Genomic DNA, 24,031 nt, shown 5'->3' on the forward strand with positions numbered 1-24,031 from the left:
GTTTGTTTTGTTATTGAGCTGCGTGAGCTGCTTGTAAATTTTGGAGATTAATCCTTTGTCAGTTGCTTTAAAGTTCTTTTTTATTCAAATTGGAACCAAATTCTTGAAGAGTTATGATTAGAATGCATCAAAAGCTTGAAGTCAACTTATCCTATTATACCACAAAGATCCTATGAGAGAAGGTCAGGTTGGGTTTTAGTAGGGAACCTAGCTAGCACTGACCCTGTTTCAGATGCTGTCAAAGATGGACACTCACAAAGAATAATGCAGGAAAATGCATTAAAGGAAGTGGAAATGTCCCACCGTGAAGGACAAAGTGGTAAGGGAGAGCCTGTTAAAATGTCGGAAATGTGTCCCACGTATCTCATTATTACATTAATTATTATATTTATCACTGTTAATAGCAACAGCTGTCCATAACGACAGATTCCCTGCTAAGCACTTTACTTATATCAGATAATTATATTTTCTAAATATCTACTAGATAGTTATCCCTCACAAAAATCCTATGAGTTAATAATTATTTTCCCATTGTACACAACAAATTACTTAACTTCTGAGTTGAAGCTTTTTCAAGTAATTTGCTCAAAATGACATGGTTTGTAACTGGAAAATCTGGGACTCAAACCAAATCCTGTTCAATATATTTTGAACACTTACTTTCAGGTGTTAAGAATATTATGGTGAGCAAAAGCTGGCACGGCAGGTGAAGCTGACATGAATCAAATAATCCCATAAAGAAATGTTTAACTGTAACTGTGACAAGAGCAATAAATCTGACCTTGGCAAGGACGGGGTGAGGGATGGACATTTCTTCCTTGAGGTCTAATGCAATCTAAGACCTAAAGGAAGAACAAGAGTTGCCTTGGGGAAAAGGGAGGGAAAAGCATTCCAGGCAGAAGGCACAGAATGCGCAAAGATGATGTGGTGGGAAGGAGTGTGCTGAGGACTGAAAGAACAAAGTGAGGTGGGGAGGGAGCTGTGATACGAATCTAGGGAATTCAGATTTATTAGATGAGATTGTACCTTTCACCCTATGAACAATGTTTTATAGATCATGGTAAAAAGATTCTGTCTTTATCTTAAGCACACTGGGAATTTATTTTATTGCTGGTGTGGTTTTTTTCCCTTGGGGGCTAAGGGGTGAACTTGGGTAGCAGTGCTATGCAGCCTCTTATAGGAATCTTTCAGGAACAGGGGTCAAAGTGGATATTCCACAGCATGAATTTCTATGTTCTAGAATGGACCTCTATTATATAATTAACAACCCCAAAGTGGAGATCTAAGCTGCAAATGGAAGAATGGCATGTGGCCTCTGGAAGCAAACTGAGGCACAGCTAAGTTATCCTGGAGGGTCCAGGATGCAGGAACAGGGGCACCCCAAAGGTAGCAGAATAAAACTGCACAGTAAGAGGCCATAAGAAGAAAATGGTGGAACCCATTTCCAGCTGAGAGGCACAGCAGATAACTGTTTTCACACCTCTGCTCCCGACCCACGAGCTTTGATAAATGACTTATTTCTCTGAGACAACTTCCCCATTTGTAATGGTACCTTCCTCACAGGATTATTTTGAGAATGACGTGAGTTATAATACATGGAAAGTATGTAGAGAAGTACCTGCACATAGTAAGTATTCAATAAATACAAGCCATTACTGTTACTATTATCATTAATGCTATTATTGTAAAAGATCATAATTTGCGGTAAGCAGTTAAGGAAGGGAAAGCATTTGTAAATATATCTCTGAGACAACATGTTCTCAAACTTGCACATACATATGAATCACCTGGAAAGCTTGTGAAAAATGTAGATTCCTGGCTTGTTAGAGGTAAGGCCTAGGAAACCAGGTTTTTCCTAAGCTCCTGGGGGATTCTGACATAGCTGATCTAAGCATTTGAGAGGCATGTCTTCAAGGCCTAGAATTTAAAATAAATATTAAGGCATCAAATAAGGTATTTCATTGCAGGGACTTTAACTATAGGGATAACGTTATCAAACAAATTTCAGATTTTTTTTTGAATTTTAGAATTTTATTTTTTTATACAGCAGGTTCTTATTAGTTATCCATTTTATACATATTAGTGTATATATGTCAATCCCAACAGACTTTATTTCTGTTAAGGCAAAATGAAACAAGTTCACTTTGCAAAACCTACTTCTAGGAGAAAACTGAATAATCAGAATCCGCTTGCTTGGTAAAATACTGTGTTTAGTTTTTAATAACCATTTTTACAAATTATTTAAATCTTTAGTTCCAAACAGTCCAAAAAGGTCACTGTATGCTCCACTATCAAAAGAAACTAAAATAAACATCTGGACAGTGGTATGTATATTCTTTAACTATTAGATTTATTTTCTAGCAAAAATAATAGAGCCCATCTTCAATCATACAGAGAAAATTCTTTTCTGCTAGGACACAACTAAAACTCTGCAGATTCTTTCACTTTAGTTCAGGGTTTCTCAACCTCAGCACTGTGTAATTATTGTAGGTTATTATTTACAGGAATTATTTACAATAACAAGTGACCTCAGAAAAATCAAACAAGTGACTAATCAGGGAGGGTGAAATCATTGGCCTAATGTACACATCTGGTGAACAATGTCCATGAATATTATAAACTGAAGGGATTACTTATTCCTTTTCCTCAAAAACTATTACACAACCCAACACTTGGGATCTTTCTTGACCCAACAAGAGCATGAAAATGCTGCTTGGGCTCTTTATAATAACAAACAATGACCATTCCTGTTTTATTTGAAAAAATAATTAGCAGCAGCTGCTACTTACACAGAATTTTTAACAGAAGATACTTTACATACTGAACCCAAACATTTCAGAACTTAAAGAGCCTGAGGCCAAATGAAATATTCTGCCTTTTTTTTTTTTTTTTTTTTAGTTTAAAATAAGGCATAACAATTAACTTCCACATTCCTTCCTCTAATTTTTAAAAATGACTAAAACATTTTCCTGAGACTCAAAGGAAACAGCTGGACACATCTGTCAACTAGACAGCTCTGGAGTGAAAGAGAAACTTAATGCTTTAATACCATACTTACATGTGCGGGCTCAGTTCATAAAAATTTCTGTTCCTGTAATCTTCCACTTTCTCTGGTGAATAAATGGGCAATGACCGGTATGGGTTAACAGATATAACCACACTTCCAATGTATGTCTGCAAAAGAAAGAATAAAATATACCCATTTTAACATCTTAAGTCTTAATGTTGCATGGTTTCATCCTTTTAAAAACACTCGTTCTACTGCCTGACCATTCATTTTATACTTTTCAAGAATATTTCTAAAGACACATGGTCAATAATGTTTATTCGTTTGGCTGATAAATGGAGAGCATAGATTTGTACATTGAAAATACCTTTCAAAATAAATCTCTAGATTAATTCATGACCCTGGATAAGAGTCCTCCAAAGCCCTGTCATACTTGCCAAAAATTTTGTCACCAACCACAGCTAAGTGTGAGCAAGAGCTATGCCTTCCCCAATTCCGACTGGAACTGGTGTTTCCCTCTCTCATCTTTATCCTCCTATTTCAGACTACAGTAACCCAGCCTTCCCCTCCTCCCTACCCATACCCATACCTATCCAATGGGGCCTTGACTTTGGCACGGTCCTTACACAGCCTGTCCATCTCTACAATGGGCTCCGACCACATACAATTCAATATTAGAGTCACAGTTATCCCTTGGGTATGCAAAGAAAATCATTTCATGTTATATCTAGTGGACTTTAATCTCAGAATTTAAATGTACTTGCTGAAAGGCAGTACATTTCATGTTGAATTTAAATTTAATGTAGAATTTAAATGTACTCTCAAGAGGGATTAATGCTCCTATTTTAACAGACAGTAACACTCTTCACACTGCAAACCAGAACACTGGTTATCTTCCTTTCCATTTTGATCTTAAATTCCCGGCAGCAAGAGCAGAGTTGGTTTAGGTCATTTTGTACAAAGACTAGCGCAATGCCACAAGCAAAAGTCACTTAACTGTAACTCATCTTAGCTCCATTTTTCCTTTCAGTTTCAACATTATAAAGATGGCTGGGGGCGGGGGGGAAGGGGGATGCTAACAAACATAGGTCAGTGATAAAACGTTTTTTTAATAAAAAGGTGAAAAAAAGAAAGGAAAGAAGAAAGAAAAAAGTCACTTCCAACTTCCCCGCCTTTCCAGGGTCATGCAACAAAAGGTGACATTTTTAGAGCAACACGTTTTTCCAGTATTGTCACCACTGGATTCAAGCAGATTGTCAGATCAAACAGAACAGAAAAGAGAACAGTAGAAATGTTCTGATTTTTTTTTTTCAAAACATGGGTCACAATTATTTTAATTATAAGACTTTTTTCCCCCAACCTGGAAAACTGAACAGGTCATTTTTATACCTATTTTCATCCTATAAGAATACAATCTTAGCAAGAGTACATAAGACTGCTGCTGTAAAGAAAAACTCTCAGCTCCCATGCAATTAGGGTTATCTATTTCTGACACCCTAGCACTAAGGACCCAACTAATCTGGCCTGACAAGCAACGAGTCCAAGTGTCTTAACTTATTCCATTTAGATAAGACTCTTCCAGAAAGGTTTCTTCACAGTCCAACCCACCTGGGCAAGTAGATGGGAGATGCTAGAGACTGAATAACTGTCTGAACAGCTTATAACTAATAGACTAGAATTACTTAGATTGGTAGATATGAGAATACAATAATTGATTTATTCCTTTAATATCTGTTGATTGAAAGATCAGCCTTCTTTAGTAGAAAAGTACATGATCTCCCTTTTTAAGGTAGTTCCTTGAATACAATAATTAAAATACATATTTGCTGTTAGCAGAGAAACCAGTTACCAAGTTGCTCTTTAAAACCAAATTTCACGGGCGGCTAAATTCTTGATGAAAATCTGCCTGTGTGGCATTCTTGCATGGAGAACAAACTCAGCTGCCTCAAACCCAAAATCAAAAGCCACACTACTAAGTTTTAAATTTCTCTTTGTTACTTGGGACTTTTATACATACTGAATTGTGTGTGCTTTTCTCCCCAGCTGTTTTCCTATCACCTAGAACAGGGCTGGCCCATGAATAATGTCCCATAAATATTTAACTGAATGACTAATATGCACAGAATCCATTCATCACTAAGAACATGGATGGTACAAACCACTTTCACACAACTATTCTTCTGTTGAAATATAATACCGAGTACGCTGCCATACAGTGCCTAATATTTTATTGAACCTATATGCCACGTGTAACCACCAAACAAACCCTTCAACTATATCCTTCCCACCTCGGGTTCCTTGTCCGACTGTGGTAGACTGTTTGCAAAGATGGCTGGAACAATTCCTACCACCCCTTTATGCAAAACCTTTGAAATGTGACTCTGCCACTCCTTCTATCAAGAGACAGAGTTTATCCTCCACCCCGTCAGTCTGGACTTGTCTATGTGACTGATTTGACCAAAGGGACATTATAAGATGAGATACAAGCAGAGGCTTGAGCATTTGTGTATTAGGATGTTGCCCCTCCCCCACCCTTATGACTGACACTAGAAGCCATGATGCAAATGAACCCGAGCTAGACTGTTGGAGAGGTCACACGGAAAGACAAGGGCTTGAACTACACAGCCTGACAACCATCAGACACATGAGTGAGGCCATTCTAAACCATCCAGCCCCTGTTAGGCCACCAAATGCCTAAAGCCACATTCACGATCCCAGGGGAGACCAGCAGAAGTCATACCAAGCTGAACTCAGCCTATATTGCTATATCCCAGAGAACTGTGTGCAAATAGATGGTCGCTGTTTTATGCAATTAACTGGGGGTTATGCATACACCAACACGGCTCAACAAGTAAGAAAAAGGGACAAGCAGGACAAGCTTTATCAATCTGAATAAACAAACAGTAAAGGAAACTGTGCTCTCCCTCTCCATTCCACTTTATATGTTTCAGATATGCATCCTCTAATCTTGAACTCCTAGTAGGTTTGTCCTGTACTGTATGATACATGCCCTTGCTGTTTATGGGTTTCTTCCTTGAAGGTTCTATGTGCATTAGTCAAAGACTTAAATAGTCCCACATCTGCCAACAGAATAACTCAAATGTTCATAGTCACAAGTCTCCTTTCTCTGAGACACAAAAGATACTCCTGGGGCTTCCCTGGTGGCGCAGTGGTTGAGAATCTGCCTGCCAATGCAGGGGACACGGGTTCGAGCCCTGGTCTGGGAGGATCCCACATGCCGCGGAGCAACTAGGCCCGTGAGCCACAACTACCAAGCCTGCGCGTCTGGAGCCTGTGCTCCGCCAACAAGAGAGGCCGCGACAGTGAGAGGCCCGCGCACCGCGATGAAGAGTGGCCCCCGCTCGCCGCAACTAGAGAAAGCCCTCGCACAGAAACGAAGACCCAACACAGCAAAAATAAACAAATTAATTAATAAACTCCTACACCCAACATCTTCTTTAAAAAAAAGATACTCCTGGAAGCAGCTGATAGGCTGGGTGGAGTTTACCATCCTATTCCAGTTTTAGGCAGCTATCTACTCTACATTCAAGTAACTGCAATAACAAATTAAACCTCCTTTCCAGGGAGCAGAACAATAGTGACCAGACAGTTCATTTTTACATCAATTAACATTTGGGCTTATAAATGATATACATCTGTCCCTCAGTATCCCTGGGGGATTGGTTCCAAGACCACCTGCAGAGACTGACCAAAGTCCAAGGATGCTCAAACAAGGATGCCTTCTATAAAACAGCATAGTATTTGCATGTAATCTACACACATCCTCCCTCCCGTGTACTTTAAATGATCTCTAGACTACTTATAATACCTTATACAATGTAAATGCTACGTAAATAATTGTTGGCTCATGGCAAATTCAAGTTTTGCTTTTTGGAACTCTCTGGAATATTTCCCATGAATATTTTTGATTTGTGGTTGATTGGATCTGTGGGTGAGGAACCCACAGACCAAGGGCTGACCGTACTTAATTATTTTTTTAACAAGAAACTGTATACAATTTAAAGTCAGTATTTTCTTATTGCATCATGCTCTAAAAAAGATCCTAAACTAAATCATTAAGTAACCACTGGAATAAAGAAGCTGGAGGTAAGACACAGTTTCTTAAACTTTAGTATGTGCGTAAAAGAGCTGGGCATTACGTGTCCTTTTTATTCTGAATATGCCAAGGAGAAAAAAACCCAGAAAACAAAAGAAAGAAAAGCATTGTAAACCTTTACAAAAGGGAGCAGCAAAGAGGATCCGCCTCTTACCCTCTAGAATTCCACTCACTCACTCGACTGGAAATAAGAGGTAGGTATGTACTGGGTCCAGCACCAACGAGCTACTGCGGACTCGGATGGTGCCAGTGAGAGAGCCCACAAAAGGCCTCCAGCAGCTTAGCTCATTCCCACCAGACCACTTCTGGGCTGCGCTCACATTCCACCTGGTCCCTATGTCCCAAATGGCTCACAGAGCAACTCCTACTGGAATCCGGAGCCTGCTCTTCTATTAGGCTGATCACACCAAAAAGGACTCCTTTCTCATAACGGCAAAGACTACTTAGCGATTAGGTTCTATCTACCTTCTCCAACAGAGACAAGTCTGGCTCTCATGACCCTCGACGGATGGATGAGCTCAATCAATGTACTTATTTCCTCAGTGGAAACAACCTCCTAGCCATCCCGGCCATACTAGTTCACAACCTCCATGCTCCGGACCCCAGCACCCCAAGTCCTGAAGCGTGCACACCACCCTGACAACAGAAGGCCACCTCCACTCTCACCACCCTGCGGAACCAGCCTCTGACATCTAGGAGGGGAAAGGGGAGGGGAGAGGAGGGGAGGGGAGGGGACAAGAAGAAGAGAAAAGGAAACGGGAAGAGGGAAAGGAAAGGCTCTACCTTTCTACAAATGGCATATTCAATTAACAAGTTTATCTTTCACTTCTCAAGGGCAGACACTAAACCAAGAATGTACAAACACTCCTAAGTCAAAACAATCCCTGTCTTCATATTTCAGATATCTCTAGAATTCCAGAACAGATGCCTTGTGAATAACCAAATAATACTGGAGTGCTCCTACTGTGATTACAGTGAAAACGGAAGTCTTTTCTGGAGGATGGTCATCCAGCAACCGCCACTCTCCAGACCACAATCCAGAAGCCAGAGGAAAGGTCCCTGACAGATATATAACCCAAGGATCACGCATTTCATTCTATAAGAAAGTTCTTCCAGAACCCCATCCTCAGAGATTCTATTTCAATGGTCGGGAGAAGGGCCAGGCATCTGCACCTCATACAGTCTCCCCGGAAACGTGTAACCAGAGTTAAAAACCACTGCTTGTGGCCTTCACCCTCAGGACTCACAGGACCAGGTTACTTTCAAATGCAGCAACCACGCTAGTGTCGCTGCTGGCCTATCTTCTATTTTACCGTCCCCTTTAAATTGTCCTATGTAATTAATTCTGTGAACATTTCAAAAACAAAAGAAAATTCTTCTGGCTACCCTTTCATTTCAGCCACATTTATAATAAACTTGGCACATGGCAGCTCAGCACACTACAGAGAAACAGCGGCAACATCTGTAAATTGGGGCCTTCTCGTGGCAGAGTATGTTTCAAATGTTTGCCTATGACTCACTGTAAAAAATAAAATTTGCATCACAACCAAGTATGTGTGTTTGAGTGTATATTTACATACACATGTGTATACATATGTATGAAATAAGTTTCACAAAATCATAAATATCATGTGCAATGTACTGATATCCTTTGTTCAATTCTATTCATTACAAAATGTTTTAAAACTGCTGGTCCTAACCCACTAAATGGTTTTCATCACTTAATGGCTGAAGCTTGCAGTTTAAAAAATACTGCCACAGAGCACTTCTTAATCTTTTTCTAGTTGTTGATGGCTCTGAGAGGCCAATGAAAGCTATGAACCTTCTCCCCCCAAAAAACACACATATAATATGCACATAAAAGTTTGCATACAGTTAATATACCAGGTTAAAAGCTCCCACCCTAAGCAAAGAAACAACGGCCACTAATGGAAAAAGAGACAGAAAAAGGATAAAAAAGAGACAGAGAAGGAAAGAAAGGAGTAAGAAGTGATCAAGATAATTCTAAAAGTATAAAAATGAAGAGTTGTTCAGAATAAGAGCCAGCAGCTCAGCTCAGTGGGCCCTGAGTGCCTTATTACAGCACTGAATTCAGAACACGGCCTAACAATCAAGGGCCAAAATGAGAGAGACAGTATTCTGTTTTTGATGACAAGGACATATGCAATAAATACATTTTGGAAAGATATCCAACTAAAAACACTTGTTTAGCTCAAGTTAAATAGTGAAGCACAGTCTTAATACTTTGTGCATCTTCACTATGCAGTACTGTACACACATTCCTCCACAATGCCAGGTAAACGAAACGTTAGTACACAACAGGAAAGTCACAAGATTTTCACATCTTTCATACCATAGTTCTTCCCAGGGCAACATTAAGACCTTAAGAAGCCCTAACCCTGAAAGTTTATATTTCAACGAAATTGAAAATAAAATTATAACTAAACCATAAAATACACATAAGGAAATCCTATAATGACTTCTTTTCACCATGATGAGTACTTGGAGGCTTCTCTCCAAATATCAAATTCTTCCAAACTATTTGTAAAGCCCCTGCTCTGTTGAGACTCTAACTAGGCATCCCATCTGCCTATCTACCAGCTTCTTATTTTCTTCAGAATGACTTTTGGCAATTTGTTTACAAATCGTCACTGCAGTTTCTTAAAAACTCATCCCCAGAGTTATTAAAGTTCTGATACATAATATACACTGAAGCACCTTTTTACTAAACTCTTCCTAAATCCCCATGAGATAGAAATGAAGTCTCCATTTCAATGTCCATAACAATGGAGCACAAAGAAGTTAAGTGGTATGACCACATTATCTAACAAAAGTGGAATCAGGACCAGGAGCCAAGAATCTGTTCTCTTTTCATTAGAGCACACAAGCCATGCTGTCAGGCCTGGAAAGCTTTGGCAAAAAGTGGCCAAGAACACCTCATCACAGCAACTTGTACAACGCCTTACATGGGCGTCTTCGCCTCTGTGTAATAGAGAGCTACTCTGTTGGGCAGAAGCCTCCCTTTTGACTATCTGCAGAATGCTGAAATCCTTATACCACCAGGAATAAACAAAAAAGGGGAAGAAAAGATCTTCTAGTTACAGGGAAATTTTTTTATCTCAACAGAAAAGAATTTTTTTTTCAATGTTTATCCCAGCACATAAAGTTGTGCCTACCTCTTGAAGAAATGCAAGGCGTTGTGTCACAATCATCCTTTAACTTCAGAGAAATGAATCAGGAAGGTGGCAATGCAACAGGTGATGCTTATTTAAATACCTTACTTAAAGCTAAGTATTTAGTCTAAAATGTCATCAAAAAATATTCAAGAATATGTTGGAGTTCTCCAAGTCCCAGTCTCCAAGCCACGTTTCTTTCACCTCAAAAGTAATAATAGTTCAAATCCAGGATGGATCAGGACTCAGGTAAAAATAACCCTTCACGCGGCTGCACAACCGCATTGATTTCCTTGACTGAATTTAGGCTACAACCATTTAACAAGCAAGCAAAAAATTTATCAAGAGCCTTCTTTATGCATAACATCATCTTAGGCATAGTGAAAATACAGGACACTCCTGTGGCCTGTGTCCCTGGGAGATTATAATAGAGCTTAGGAGGTGAGACTTTTATATCATAAAACATAAAATTTAAGGGTTAACCGCCGTAGGCACAAAAACAGATGCAACAGGATTTAAGTGATTCCTAGCTAAATGAGTGCATTAGTCTTTCTTTTCTTACTCCCTAAAGGAGTGCTTTGGGTTTAAAGAAAGGAAAGGTCACTGTCAACTGCAGAGGTCCAAGAATGCTCCGGAGAAGTCACAGGATTTGGGCAGGTCTAAAAGGATGGGCAAGATTCGGATAAAGTAACATTCCACCGAAGAGCAGCATATGAGATTCTGGGGTTTTTTTGTTGTTTTTTTGTTGTTTTTTTTTGCGGTACGCGGGCTTCTCACTGTTGTGGCCTCTGCCGTTGTGGAGCACGGGCTCCGGACGCACAGGCTCAGCGGCCATGACTCATGGGCCCAGCTGCTCCGCGGCATGTGGGATCTTCCCGGACCGGGGCACGAACCCGTGTCCGCTGCATCGGCAGGCGGACTCTCAACCCCTGCGCCACCAGGGAAGCCTGAGATTCTGGTTTTTAGGTCATAGTTGAACCCTGCCCTTTGTAAAAAATTTTCGCTAGGATAGTTGTATTCTTCAAAAGTATTTTTTTTTTAAGTATGAATTGCTAGAGACTCAAAGCAGATATCTGTACACCCAGGTTCAACTGTAGCACTGTTCACAACTGCCAAAAGGCAGAAGTAACCCAAGTGCCCACTGACGGATGAATGGGTAAACAAAGTACGGTGTACAGATACAATGGAATATTATTCAGCCTTAAAAAAAAAAAAGGAAATTCTACACAGGCTATAACATGGATTAAAACATGGATAGCAGCCTAAAGGCCCACCCAACCACATTTCAGACACAGGGGATGAAACAGCTTGCCTCAAGCAAAGACCTCCTGTGAGTAACAGCTTAGAAAGTAAGACTGGAATCAAATTTCAGACAGCCTCAAATGTCAGAGTGAGCAGTCTGAGCTTCAGTCTGAGAGCAATTTTGAAGTAAAAGTCAGTGTGTGGGGTGAGGGGGTTAGATGATGAAACTGACTAAACTTGAACCCAAGTCATCCTGACTTAAGTGTTTCTGAGCTCTTTGCTCAGATTCTATGTCATACAGTATGACAAGGCTTCAAATGTATTTGAAATATCGTGTAAACATTAGCTCCAAGTTATCTGGCAAAGCTTTTCAGTTTTGTGTGAACCTGGGCACATTACTGAACCTCTCCAAATCCCAGTTTTATCATCTGGACAAGGAGGACGATACTGGTTCCTCCTGTCTAATCTGAGGATTAAATGAGATTGTGCGTTAAAGCACGAACCACCTGACACATACAGCAAGCATCTCATAAATGTTACCCACTGTGAATTTGGCTCTACTGGAATTTTTGGCCACAGTAAATAGCCAAATCAGGACTCAAAAGCCTACAATACACATTAGTATCTCAGCTAAATTCATGGAGGAGTCCTATGATGCTGAAGTCTTACCAAATTCTCTCTGTATACAGGGAATGGATGAGTTATCAGAGGGGCACATGAGGTACGTATGGTCTTAATGAAGCTAGTAGGAAAAGCCTGGGATACTGGGAAAACGGCTATACAAGACAAGCTGGTGGAATCTTCAGAAATGACAACATGCTATTCACTTCACACAGAGGAATTCACCCTCTTCTTGGGTCTCGGATCCTGGGAATCTGATCACAAGACATCAAGACATTATGTGTCGCAGCATTTTTAATTTAGCCATCTGTAAGATTTCCCAAATTCCCCTGAAGAGGGCTTTTGTCTTAATTGTTTTTTTAAAGACACAGTTTGGTCTACCATACGCTCTGCTTGGTTTTTCAGACACAGTTCAAAATTGTGACAAACTGCCTAAGTGAAAAATTACAAACATAAGGTCAATAATTGATTTAGGCTTCTATCTGGGTCTTAAATCTAAAACAGTGGAATTCAGACATACATCTCACACCCCCATCTAAGAACAGATTTGTGATACATATAACCAATAATGACAGCCTAATTTTCACAGAGGAAGAAACTAAAGGCATTAGAAGGTTTTAAAGACTTGCCCAAGGTCTCACAAGTAGTGGCAGAGGCAGTTTCACGCCAAAGCTCTACACCAAGGTCTGTGATGCAAGAATAGAGAAGTATGATTTGTCAGGCTCTGTCAGCTGCTGGGCACAGAGATGCCCTCAAGTTACATTAAGTACTGAAGGTTTTACTGTGATAATCACATACCGAGGAACCCATTACCGAGCTACAAGAAAAGCTGGGACCCAAAAGTCAGTATGGATGGCTGTGAGGCCACATTATGGAACAAAGCAACACAAGTTTGTGAAGACTTTCTTTCCAGTCCCACTATCAATGTGCTCATCCCCTACTCACATTTCTGCTTCCTCTGGGCTTGCTACTGACTGGTCTTCTCACTTTCTGCTCCAAAGCTGGCTTGTTGCAAAGACTCTTATTCACAGTCTCTGCCTACACATGGCCCATCATGGCCTCACCACATCATGACTGCTGGCGTCTGCTTCTGTTGGTATTTTATTTTTTTCAGTATTTCTCAACTCAAAGTTTGAGGAGAGATTCAAGCCCTATTCATCTTTTTATCTATGCTGTGCTAAATCACTGGCCTTAGATCAGGCAAGCTTGTCAGGCATGGTCCCTGTCAGTGTAGTCTGAGACATGCCTTAACTACCATCATATTATAATCCTTTGTTCCTGTGCTGCCAGTCATTTCAGACTATGAATTAAAGAACTATATATGAGTTCTATGCCACGCCGAAATACCGGCTAAAAATATCATTTCGGGCAGCCTTTATTTCAGAGCAGGATAACACAATACTACCTTATCTTTGTTGCTCTGTAAGGAACAAGTATTTTCCAAATATGTATCATTCTCTAGACCTAATAAGAGTCTCTTAACTAAAGGTACAGAGTGGTCCTGTGTTACATGTATGCTACCAGCTACAAGTCTTGAAAATAATATTATGTGGCTAATTGAAAGTAGTAATCCAACAAAAATGAAATCTGTGTAATGAATACCAAAGTAGGAGGGGGTAGGGAAAAAGGCAGGGAAGGGAGAGGCAACAAGAGAGTCAGGGAAGGGGAGAGAGAGAAAGTTCTAATTATAAGAAAAGCTCAGGGTCTGAAATCTTGAAGAAAAGTCATGCTGGGTTTCCAAGTTTTTCAGATGGTCATGTGGTCAGGTACTCCATTCCAACTATATGTCAAGCACCGGGCTAAAATGCCCCTTAGGGGCTTCCCTGGTGGCGCAGTGGTTGAGAGTCCGCCTGCCGATGCAGGGAACACGGGTTCGTGCCCCGGTCCGGGAGGATCCCACGTGCCGCGGAGCAGCTGGGCCCGTGAGCCATGGCCGCTGCACCTGCGCATCCGGAGCCTGTGCTCCGCAACGGGAGAGGCCACGACAGTGAGAGGCCCGCGTACCGCAAAAACAAATAAATTAATTAATTTAATTAAATGCCCCTTAATCTCCAAAACAACTCAACAAGATAAGCATCATGATGCCTATTTTACAGATGAGAGAACTGACCCTCAATTACTTCAATGGTCACAGTGGTTGTGAGTGACCGAGACACAACCTTGGTCTGTCTGCCAAAGGCCCATGCCTTGCCCAATATGCCACAACAAAGTTGGATGCACAAAACAGCCTCTCTTTAGAAATTAGGATTATCATTAATACTTATCTGTACTATAGATCTAAGAGCAGAAAGAGATGTGTATGTAGAGGGGAGGGGTGAATCAGCCGCATGAATTAGCCACATGGCTCTTGTGGTGAATTGCTTCTTCCTCCTCTACTCTGTGCTTTTTTTTTTTTTTTTCCTGGCTGTGCCCTGCGGCATGCAGGCTTTCAGTTCCCCGACCACGGATCAAACCTGTGCCCCCTGCAGTGGAAGCACGGAGTCTTAACCACTGGACCACCAGGGAGGAAGTCCCTCTACTATGTGCTCTTAAAGGTAAAGGACCTTGTGCAGCTATCAATCACCTGCCATCCAGTGAACAGGATGAAAACCCATCTCCTCCCAAGATCGTCTCCCACCTTCCAGAGAGGAACACACCATCCTAACGGTTGCTATCACTTTTCTTTGACTAGAGAGCACCTAGGACTTCAGAACTGAATGCACTTGTTCCCTGCCACACTAGCTCACTTCGCTGCACTGCTGAATGCGAACTCAACACGCGACAGGAATACGGATTATCTCTTCAATTATTTGTCTGGGCTGTTGAGGCTGCCTTGCTCCAAAACCTGTACACTCAGTATCATACTCAGTTATGTTGAACAGCACTTTCTAGGCTGAGAATGCTTTCCAATTAGTGGTATCACTGATGCACACGGTAACTGCGTAAACTTAGCAGGACCATTATTAAGAGCATGAACTACAGAGCCAGACTTCCTGGATATGAATCCCAGCTCCACCACCTACTCGCTGTGTGACCTTGGACAGGTTACTTAGCCTTTCTGAGCCTCAGTTTCCTCATATGTAAAATGAAGATAATTTGAAAACCTTCAGTGCATAGGACTCTAGTAAAACTTAAATAAACAAGTACATGTAAAGTGCTTAGAATAGCATATTGTACCAATAAGGACTTAATATGTGTTAACTGTCATTGTTTATCATTTTACCAATAAGAAAACACTCTCCTAGGAGTTAAAGTACTTGTTCCAGGTCTCACAGATGGTAAGTAACGGAGCCAGGACTGGAGCTCAGGTCTTTGCTTCCTAGTACCCACCACACTGCCACCAAAAGATGACACCTCTGCAGACCTGAAGTTGGGCCTTAATTTCCTCCAAATCGAACTTCAAGTACAGCTTCAATCAGAACATTTCAATTAATATATTATAAATATTATTCAAATATATCAAGTACTATATAGTGCCTGCATGAACTCCCTAAGCTTGGCAGATAACAGAGAAACTCATGCCATTTTGCAAGTTCTAAGAGGAAGAATTTTTCCAATCACCAAAGGTTTTAAGGGAGCTTGGACAGGTTGAAACTGGCAAGCTTTTACCAAAAATGATTGTTTTGAAAAGTATTACAAACTGTCCAAGAGATAGACTGTGCTCCGAAACTAGACACAACAGCCTCATGATCTGCTGTTGTTCCCCAGCTCTATCCAGCCCCCTAATGCTGTGACTCCATTCCAAAAACCAAAGCTACACTCTTGAAAACACACACAATTTGTTCTCCATGTTTCCTTAATTGTCTACCTTTTCAACGAGCCGCGCAGGCTGAGTCTGCATTTGGTGAACCCCTCATACACAGTCAAGTCTAGGCATTTCATTTCACCAGCTCAGGAGTCTGTCGTCCTTCCCCTAATTGGTCAAGGTGGGAGGGGAGGTGGCATTAAAGAAGGTTCTTGTTTCACTCAAATTTGCTGGGCCTGGGTTCTCTGGGTAAAGGCCCATCCACCTAGATGAAGGAGAACCTTCTACTTCCGACTCTAAAACCAAAAAAAATTTAATTTTTAATCAAACTTACATAATCTGGAAGATCACCCACCCAACTACCACTACTTCTGGAAATGGGACTGGGGTACTGAGATAAGAAAACTACATTTTTATGTTACGTTTTTTTCCCAAAAGCATTTGTTACTTGTGTGATTTTTTTAAGGCTGAGATAAGAAAATTACATTTTTATGTTATGTATCCCTATGCTATCTCATTTTTTTTTTTCCAAAAGCATTTGTTACTTGTGTAATTTTTTAAAGGCTGTTTAAAGGAAATTTTAAAAAGAAAAAAATTTAGAGAACATCTGGGTAGGAATAACACTAAGCTGGGCATATGAACTCCAGCCCTACTCTCTGCCAACAGCACCGTGAGCTTGGAAAAGGGCCGAGCCCCTAACAAGACTGCAGTCCTGGCTGACACCTTGATGACAGCCTGGTGAGACCCCAAACAGAGGACCCAGCTAAGCCATGCCCGAATGCCTGTCCCACAGAAAGAGTCAGATAATACATGTATGTTATTTTAAGTCACTAAGTTTGGGGCAATCTATTCTGCGGCAAGAGAAAACTAATACACCATTTATACTAAATTCTCAGGAATAATGTTATCCCCCCCAAAAGGTAGGAATTTTCATGTATACAAATGAAAAGTGGTTTTGACACTTCAAATAAATATATAAATGTTAACTAGTATTTTTTTTTATGTTTACCCCATTTATTGTGCTCAGCCAGCACCCTTATAATTTTGTGGCTGACTTGGGTGCATTAAAAATTTACATATTTTACTTATAATCTCATTGGTTGTTTCAAACAGTATCCAAATTATTTTTTCCTGTGTTTCCACAATATAACTGTTTATTCTAAAAGAACCTCTAAAGGGTCACAAAACTTACTGAATCTTCAGCTCAGAAGGGCTATTCCTAGCAATACTAGTTGTCCTCTGAGCGTTTCATATAAAATTCTAAGTAGGAAAAGACAGACAGCCCGAAGACCACCTCCAGCCCCGACCAAGGAACTCTTTCCTGCCTGTCCCTGAGTTAAGGCAGATAAGAGAAACAAAGCAAGGACCCTTGGTCTACTCTCTACCTTTTATCCGAGGATGTCAATATAAGCACCTTCCTTTTCTATTATTAGTCAAATAAATGTTAACTAGTATTATTTTCATTTACTTTCCAATATTTTAAACCAAATATATTGTACTTACATTTGAATATTTTTCATAAGAGTATTGGATGCCATCCTTACGGAGATCCTAATTCTACTACCAACTTCTAAAAATTAAGACAATTTTTACTAGACTTTCAAAGCAGTCACTCTTATATCTACAAGTAGTTTAACTTAAGATCCTAAAATTGGACTAATTCAGACCTCTATATCTGGATGATCCCCACCTGACAATTCAGATAGAAAACAAACTAAATCTACTTGCTAGTACCAAAAATACTTCCTGTCAGAGAATGGACACCTTGGTTCTTTAGTTTCCAAATTTGCCCTGGGCCTTGTTCTTGCTTAAATTGCAGCTTTCCTGTTCCTGAACGGAACCACAGTCCTGCCCAGTCACCCTAAAAACAGAATCACGTCTGGCTGGGTCTCCTGCATACCAAGTTCACATGAAATCCTGCCACCATCCCATCTGGCTGTGGACGGGGGTAGGGAGGCCAGAAGAAGCTCTGACAAAGGACAGAAAGAATACAGAAGAGCGGCGCTTAGGAATGTCACAACCGGCATTTCCCACCACTGACCCCACAGAGACTGCTGGAGCACGTCCCGCAGCTGGGCCCAGCCTGCACTGCACTCGGCCAAGAGTGAGGAATCAAAGCAAACAGTCTCTGACCCTGCGTGTTACCCCACTGGGCCAACATTCCCTCTATCTATTCGTACCTGATCCACCTCCATCTCCAATGGAACAGCCTTCCCGCAAGGACCAGGTCAACATCTGGAACTGTCTCAGATTTAGAGACTCTGCCTGGCTACAGACAGGGTGTTGAACCAACTCTGGGCTTTTTAAACAAGTGTGTGAACCCAACTCAAAGCAAAGAAGACATAACCCTGAAGCATGCACTTTACTATCTTTCGTAAAAGTACTGGATCCTATTTTTATGGGGATCCTAATTCTAGTACCAACTTCTAAAAATCAAGACAATTTTTACTAGACTTTCAAAGCAGTCCTCTTACAACTACAAGCAGTCTAACATAAGATCCTAAAATTGGATCTTATATCAGACCTCTTATATCTAGATGATCCCCAACCTGACAATTCAGATAGAAAACAAACTACAACTACCTGTCAGCACCAAATATACTTCTTATTCAAAGAAGGGCTGCAAAGAGTAGAGTAGATTAAAACAAAACCATATGATATGCATTACAGAATAGAATAAAACTTTGAATGACTTTGGAAGCAAAGACTTCAACAGTATTTCCCTAAAGTGGACAGACTTCAACTACCCACCCCAGGGCCCAGTTTACTCTTCTTTTTTTTTTTTTTGGCCACACCATGCGGCATACGGGATCTTAGCTCCTTGACCAAGGACTGAACCTGTGCCCCCTGCAATGGAAGCGTGGCGTCTTAACCACTGGACCGCCAGGGAAGTCCCTACTCTTCTCTACCATAAGGAGTTCTCCAGGAGAAAAGTCTTGAGAAGCGTGCCTTTGGGTGCACCTGAAGCTTAGAATTCCAATCATAAATGCTTCTCATGGAACATATCCTTCAGCATGGTAGCAACACCAATAAAACCACTTCACTATCGAATTCCCTACCAAGCCTGTGACGGGGTTACAAGCCTGTGACGGGGTTACAGCAGAGGGCCTCATCAGCATCCACTGCCCTTCCCTCTTCCTAACACGCTGATAGAGACATTTAGTAGAGTATTCAACCTACTTACACACAACCCACCTACTTTGGAAAAAACTGACCCTCCGACAATCCTAGGAGCAGACATCATTTTCTTAAGCCATTCAGCTCATTCTGGTCACCTGGCCACAGTCAGTAGTTTGAGGAGAACGTGTGACTCATTGGCCTACCCAGAGCTGCAGGTTTAGTATGACAGGATCGCCAGGGATTCCACTTCCAGATTCAGCTGGCTGGAGATCCAGAGGATCACTAGGGGTTATAAATACTCTAGAGAGTTGATAACTCTTATCTTGTGAGAACGCTGTGAAGGCAGAGACTATTTCTTACCTCTAGATATAGTGGTGAAAGCGGGGGTGTGGGGGGCAGGTTGGAAGAACAGGGTCCCCTGACCTAGAGCTGGCTCACACAAGAGGTTGCAAAAGCTCTGGGTACAGCCAGAGTTCTAAAGTCTGAGCCAAGTGTCCCTCTGTTCACAGGCCCCCTTATCAACCATGGCTTCTGAACATACAAATGACTGTTCAGTATGTTTGCATAACGGATCACTCGAGACCATCACACAATTTTACAGGATAAAGTAAAGCTATGAGACTACACCAGAGACTAAATAATAAAAAAATTTTAAAAACTGTACCTTCTCTTCCTGGGAAAGAATTAAAAAACAAAGTGAAATACAAGATAGTAAAATATTGTGTGTCATTAACTTGGCCTTTGGCATCAGCTGAACAATTTTCAGCAACCCAAGAAGAAAAGCAAAGCAGGAAGATTATCAGAATAAGGGCCAGAAACAGATTTCCCAAGGGTAGTATATACATCATGTGGGGTTACATGGGGTAAGGTGGGGTAATCAAATTTATTGTACAGTATTTTTTTAAAATTACAAAACCAGGGCTTCCCTGGTGGCGCAGTAGTTGAGAGTCCGCCTGCCGATGCAGGGGACACGGGTTCGTGCCCCAGTCCGGGAAGATCCCACATGCTGCGGAGCGGCTGGGCCCGTGAGCCACGGCCGCTGAGCCTGCGCCTCCAGAGCCTGTGCTCCGCAACGGGAGAGGCCACAACAGTGAGAGGCCCGCGTACCGCAAAAAAAAAAAAAAAAAAAAAAATTACAAAACCAATACATACTTGACTTAACAAGCCCTATAATACTGACGTCTAAAAGAGTAATAACTCTTCCCCGTCCCTATATCCCAACCCACCTCACTAAAGTTAGCATGCCTAAATCCACCCATGCCAAAGTTAGCATGGTACTAAAGTTAGCATGGCTTTCTCTACGTTCATACAAATATACAAACATATGTACACATCCATAAACCCCCATTAAAAAAAATAAGATCATACTACACACATTACCCTATAAGCTATTTTTTTTTTTCTTTTTTGCTTAAAATAGAGAATGCCCAATCCTCCAATATGACGTGTTTAAAGTTACAAAATGAAGGCACACATCTCATGGAAATAATAGTCCCAAAGTATCATGGAAAACATTAATTATATGAATATCTGGAAGCAGAAAGCAATTTTCTGCTTTTGTTTCATACCAGAAAGAACATTCCTAAAATAGTCAGAAAATAAAATCATGTAAGGCTTAAACCCAGAGAGTTCGTCTGCTAAAGACTCATGAATGTTAACACTTGACATTTTGTTAAAAAGGAGATTCTTTTATTTTTAGTGGGCACAACAAATCAGGTATTTGAATGCATGTAATGTTCTACTCTCCATCCTATTCTCAATTCAGCTGAAAGTGAATTGTGCCTCTTAGAGCCAGAAAGAAAAATGATCAGCCAGCGTCGGTTAGGATATATCTGATGCCTCCTATCTCCATCTCAAAGACCAATGTTTAAAGTCTGTCTTTTATTTGCTATCAGACCACATTTTCAATTAAAGCTGCAGAGCCATGATGTTTTCCCACCTGAAAGCTGAATTGCTACACTTTGAGGAAAGGTGACACGGGGCCTCACTGCCAAACCAAACAACACCTCTCACCTGCTCTACAGCAATGGCGTTTTATACCTCTTCCATCTGAATCAGCAGTTTACATAACTACATCTCTTAGTTAGTTTAGTAGCCAGTTACCAAATTAATATTTCCAAAGCAGTATCCATATATCTCAGGTTACTGTCAACCTCCCCCTACCTCCAACAATCAAATCAAGAAAGACTGAAAGTTCAGTTCCCAGATGGTGACTCCTATTTCATTAAGAAATTAATTATCCGGGCTTCCCTCATGGCACAGTGGTTGAGAATCCGCCTGCCAATGCAGGGGACACGGGTTCGAGCCCTGGTCTGGGAAGATCCCACGTGCCACGGAACAACTAAGCCCGTGCACCACAACTACTGAGCCTGCGCTCTAGAGCCCGCGGGCCACAACTACTGAGCCCGCGCATCTAGAGCCTGTGCTCTGCAACAAGAGAAGCCACCACAATGAGAAGCCCACGCACCGCAATGAAGAATAGGCCCCACTCACCTCAACTAGAGAAAAGCCCGCACGCAGCAACAAAGACCCAGTGCAGCCAAAAATAAAACAAATAAATTTTAAAGAAAGAATTAATTATCCAAAATTATCCTTGAAACGTGATCGCCGATCTGGAAAGGAAAGCTATAGGCAACATAAAATATAGCTTCGCATATAATTTTTAAAAATATGTTAGTTCTACAAAGTTATAATCAGGTACGTTCTCTCGTTTTATTTACTTATATTTCCTCCTCCTGTCCCCACACTGATAGACAGAAAAACATGAAGCATGGCCCCAATAATCCAATTCATGTCTAGACACAGATACACGACAAAACAGGGGAAAGGAACTCAGAAGCGAGTCAGAAGCTATTAAAACTACTTCCACCCCATCCATCCACTTCCTTCTCAGCCGTTGGTACAGGGAATCATCTCCTTGGTTTAGTTAACATGTCTCTACCTGAACAGATGCAAATTTCTGTGCTTTATGCAAATTCCTGAAAAGCTATATATAAAAGCATTTTTTACTCATGTTTTAAACACATTTAACAAACTTAATAGAGTAACACTATGAAATCCTTTATAAAGAATTTTTACAACATAAAATTTCTATTACTGTATATATTTATATGTTTTCATTTTTGTGTCTGACATGATACTTTTGTATAGCAGGACACGACTATTCCCAAATCTCCAGGGACTAAACACATATTCGTAACTGGTAATTTGCTCCTGTCTCTACTAACTACAAATGTTAAGAAGGTTTATGTCTTTTTTGACGGTTCACTGCCTTGCATCTTAATGAGTAGCTTCTCAAAGGTCAGGCTGCTAATCTTATGAAGGTATCCAAGAAGGCGCCTGTGGATTTCCAACTTCCTCCTGAATACATGTTCCTCCGAGGGCAGAACTAGGTCTTCCACTTGTTTTAGAACACCCCCGACATCCAGGGCAACACTCTGCACAGTCAGCCCTCTACAAACACAGTGTGGAAAGCAGACTCACTCGACTCTAATGCGATATTACTCACGTGCCAAATGAGCAAACCCAAAACTCTTTCTGAGGGTGTAAACAAATACCTCTGGACTCCAATAAACAAACAGAAAAAAGAGAGAAGAGTCTAAGGAAGAAAAGCCAGCTCTGTGCCACAAAATGCAAAGTCTAAACCCCCCAGATGACCTCCAGTGCACACTCACATATATCTCATTGTGGTCAAACCGTTTCTTGAGGTTGTTGATGACGGTCTCCTCATTGAGAGGTTCTAAAAGAACCATATCTCCAACTCCAATCATATTGTCCAGAAGTGACGTTTTCACCTCCATTTTGGCCATAGTCTCTTGCTGTAAGAAAGAGGGAAAGGGGGACAGTATAAACGAGCAAGATAATTTCAGATGGGTTCTTGGCACCAATGGAGAAATGAAACACTACTAGTTCCAAACGGCCCTCACCTGCCTCATCAATGTTGTAACCCACCCCCGCCCCCAAAACCTACGTCAGAAGCCTCTGCGGGAGCTGCAGTCACTGCCAAGCTGCTAGAAGCCCCACTTGCCAACCTGCTGCCACAAACCAACCTCCCTCCCAGTCATCAATCCAAGCAAAGTCCATCTACAGAAAGAGCCACTAGGAAGCCAGGGTCACCGTTTTCTTCTGTAGACCATCTCCTCTCCCCAACCAGAAGTTGCAAAGCTCTAGCAAGAGAACCCAACCCACCCCTTTCCACTAGCCCTTGCCTACCAATGTCAGACTTGAACCCACAGGAACCTGCTGCCCGAAGACGGCATCCCCCAGTATTCCATGATGAAATGCAGAATGCCATTTCCCAGGAAATAATGTTTAAAAAATGATGCTAACATTTACTGAGTACTTCTGTCACATATCAGATGCTGTATCAAGAACTTTCCATGCATTAATCAATTTAATCCTCACAACTCTATGAGGTAGGTTGTTATCATTATCCCCATTTTAAGATAAGGAAGCTCAGGTAGATTAAGAAATCCTGCTTATGGTTAACTAGGAGTGTGTTACATTTTGTGCTAAAAGAACTTAAATCACCACTTAAAACACTATATCTATGGGGAGAAATTTCATTCCAGGAGTCAACACTGACTTATAAAGAAAATAATACACCCCACTTGAAAATCAAAGGTTGCCTATATGATGTAACCTGCCAAGAGTGACCTCAATATTCTCAATGCTCATTCCAACAGACACACGGCTAGAACAGCAAAACCGAATTAACATGCAACGAATAGACCAGAAATACTAGTTTCCTTTTAGCTCAATGTGAAAGCCTACCAATTGGAAAACACAGGCACACTGCAAAGGCAGCACTGGACTCCCACTCTAAAGTGCGTGGTGCCACCCAAGAGCAGAATGTTAAATGCCTAAGACTTCAAACCTGATCACTGTCAAGAGTACTAAAATTCTTTCAACCATCTGAATTTAGGAGAGTGTGTGGTGTGGCAAGGTGTGTGTGTGTGTGTGTGTGTGTGTGTGTGTGTGTGTGTGTGTGTGTGTGTGTGTGTGTGTGTGTGTGTGGTGTCTCTCTC

The 24,031-nt window shown here is 41.1% G+C and overlaps 1 protein-coding gene across 1 annotated transcript in view; it reads right to left on the minus strand.

Moving 5' to 3' along the window:
• MYO1B (myosin IB) overlaps positions 1-24,031 on the minus strand; it is a 187,044-nt gene that overhangs the window by 129,646 nt on the left and 33,367 nt on the right. Inside the window, 2 exon segments of the mRNA XM_007464958.1 lie at positions 3,059-3,174; positions 22,679-22,822. Coding sequence (XP_007465020.1) covers positions 3,059-3,174; positions 22,679-22,813 — 251 coding nt within the window. The 5' untranslated portion in view covers positions 22,814-22,822.

Source organism: Lipotes vexillifer, unplaced genomic scaffold (genome assembly GCF_000442215.2).
Source record: "Lipotes vexillifer unplaced genomic scaffold, Lipotes_vexillifer_v1.1 scaffold903, whole genome shotgun sequence".
NCBI lineage: Eukaryota > Metazoa > Chordata > Mammalia > Artiodactyla > Lipotidae > Lipotes > Lipotes vexillifer.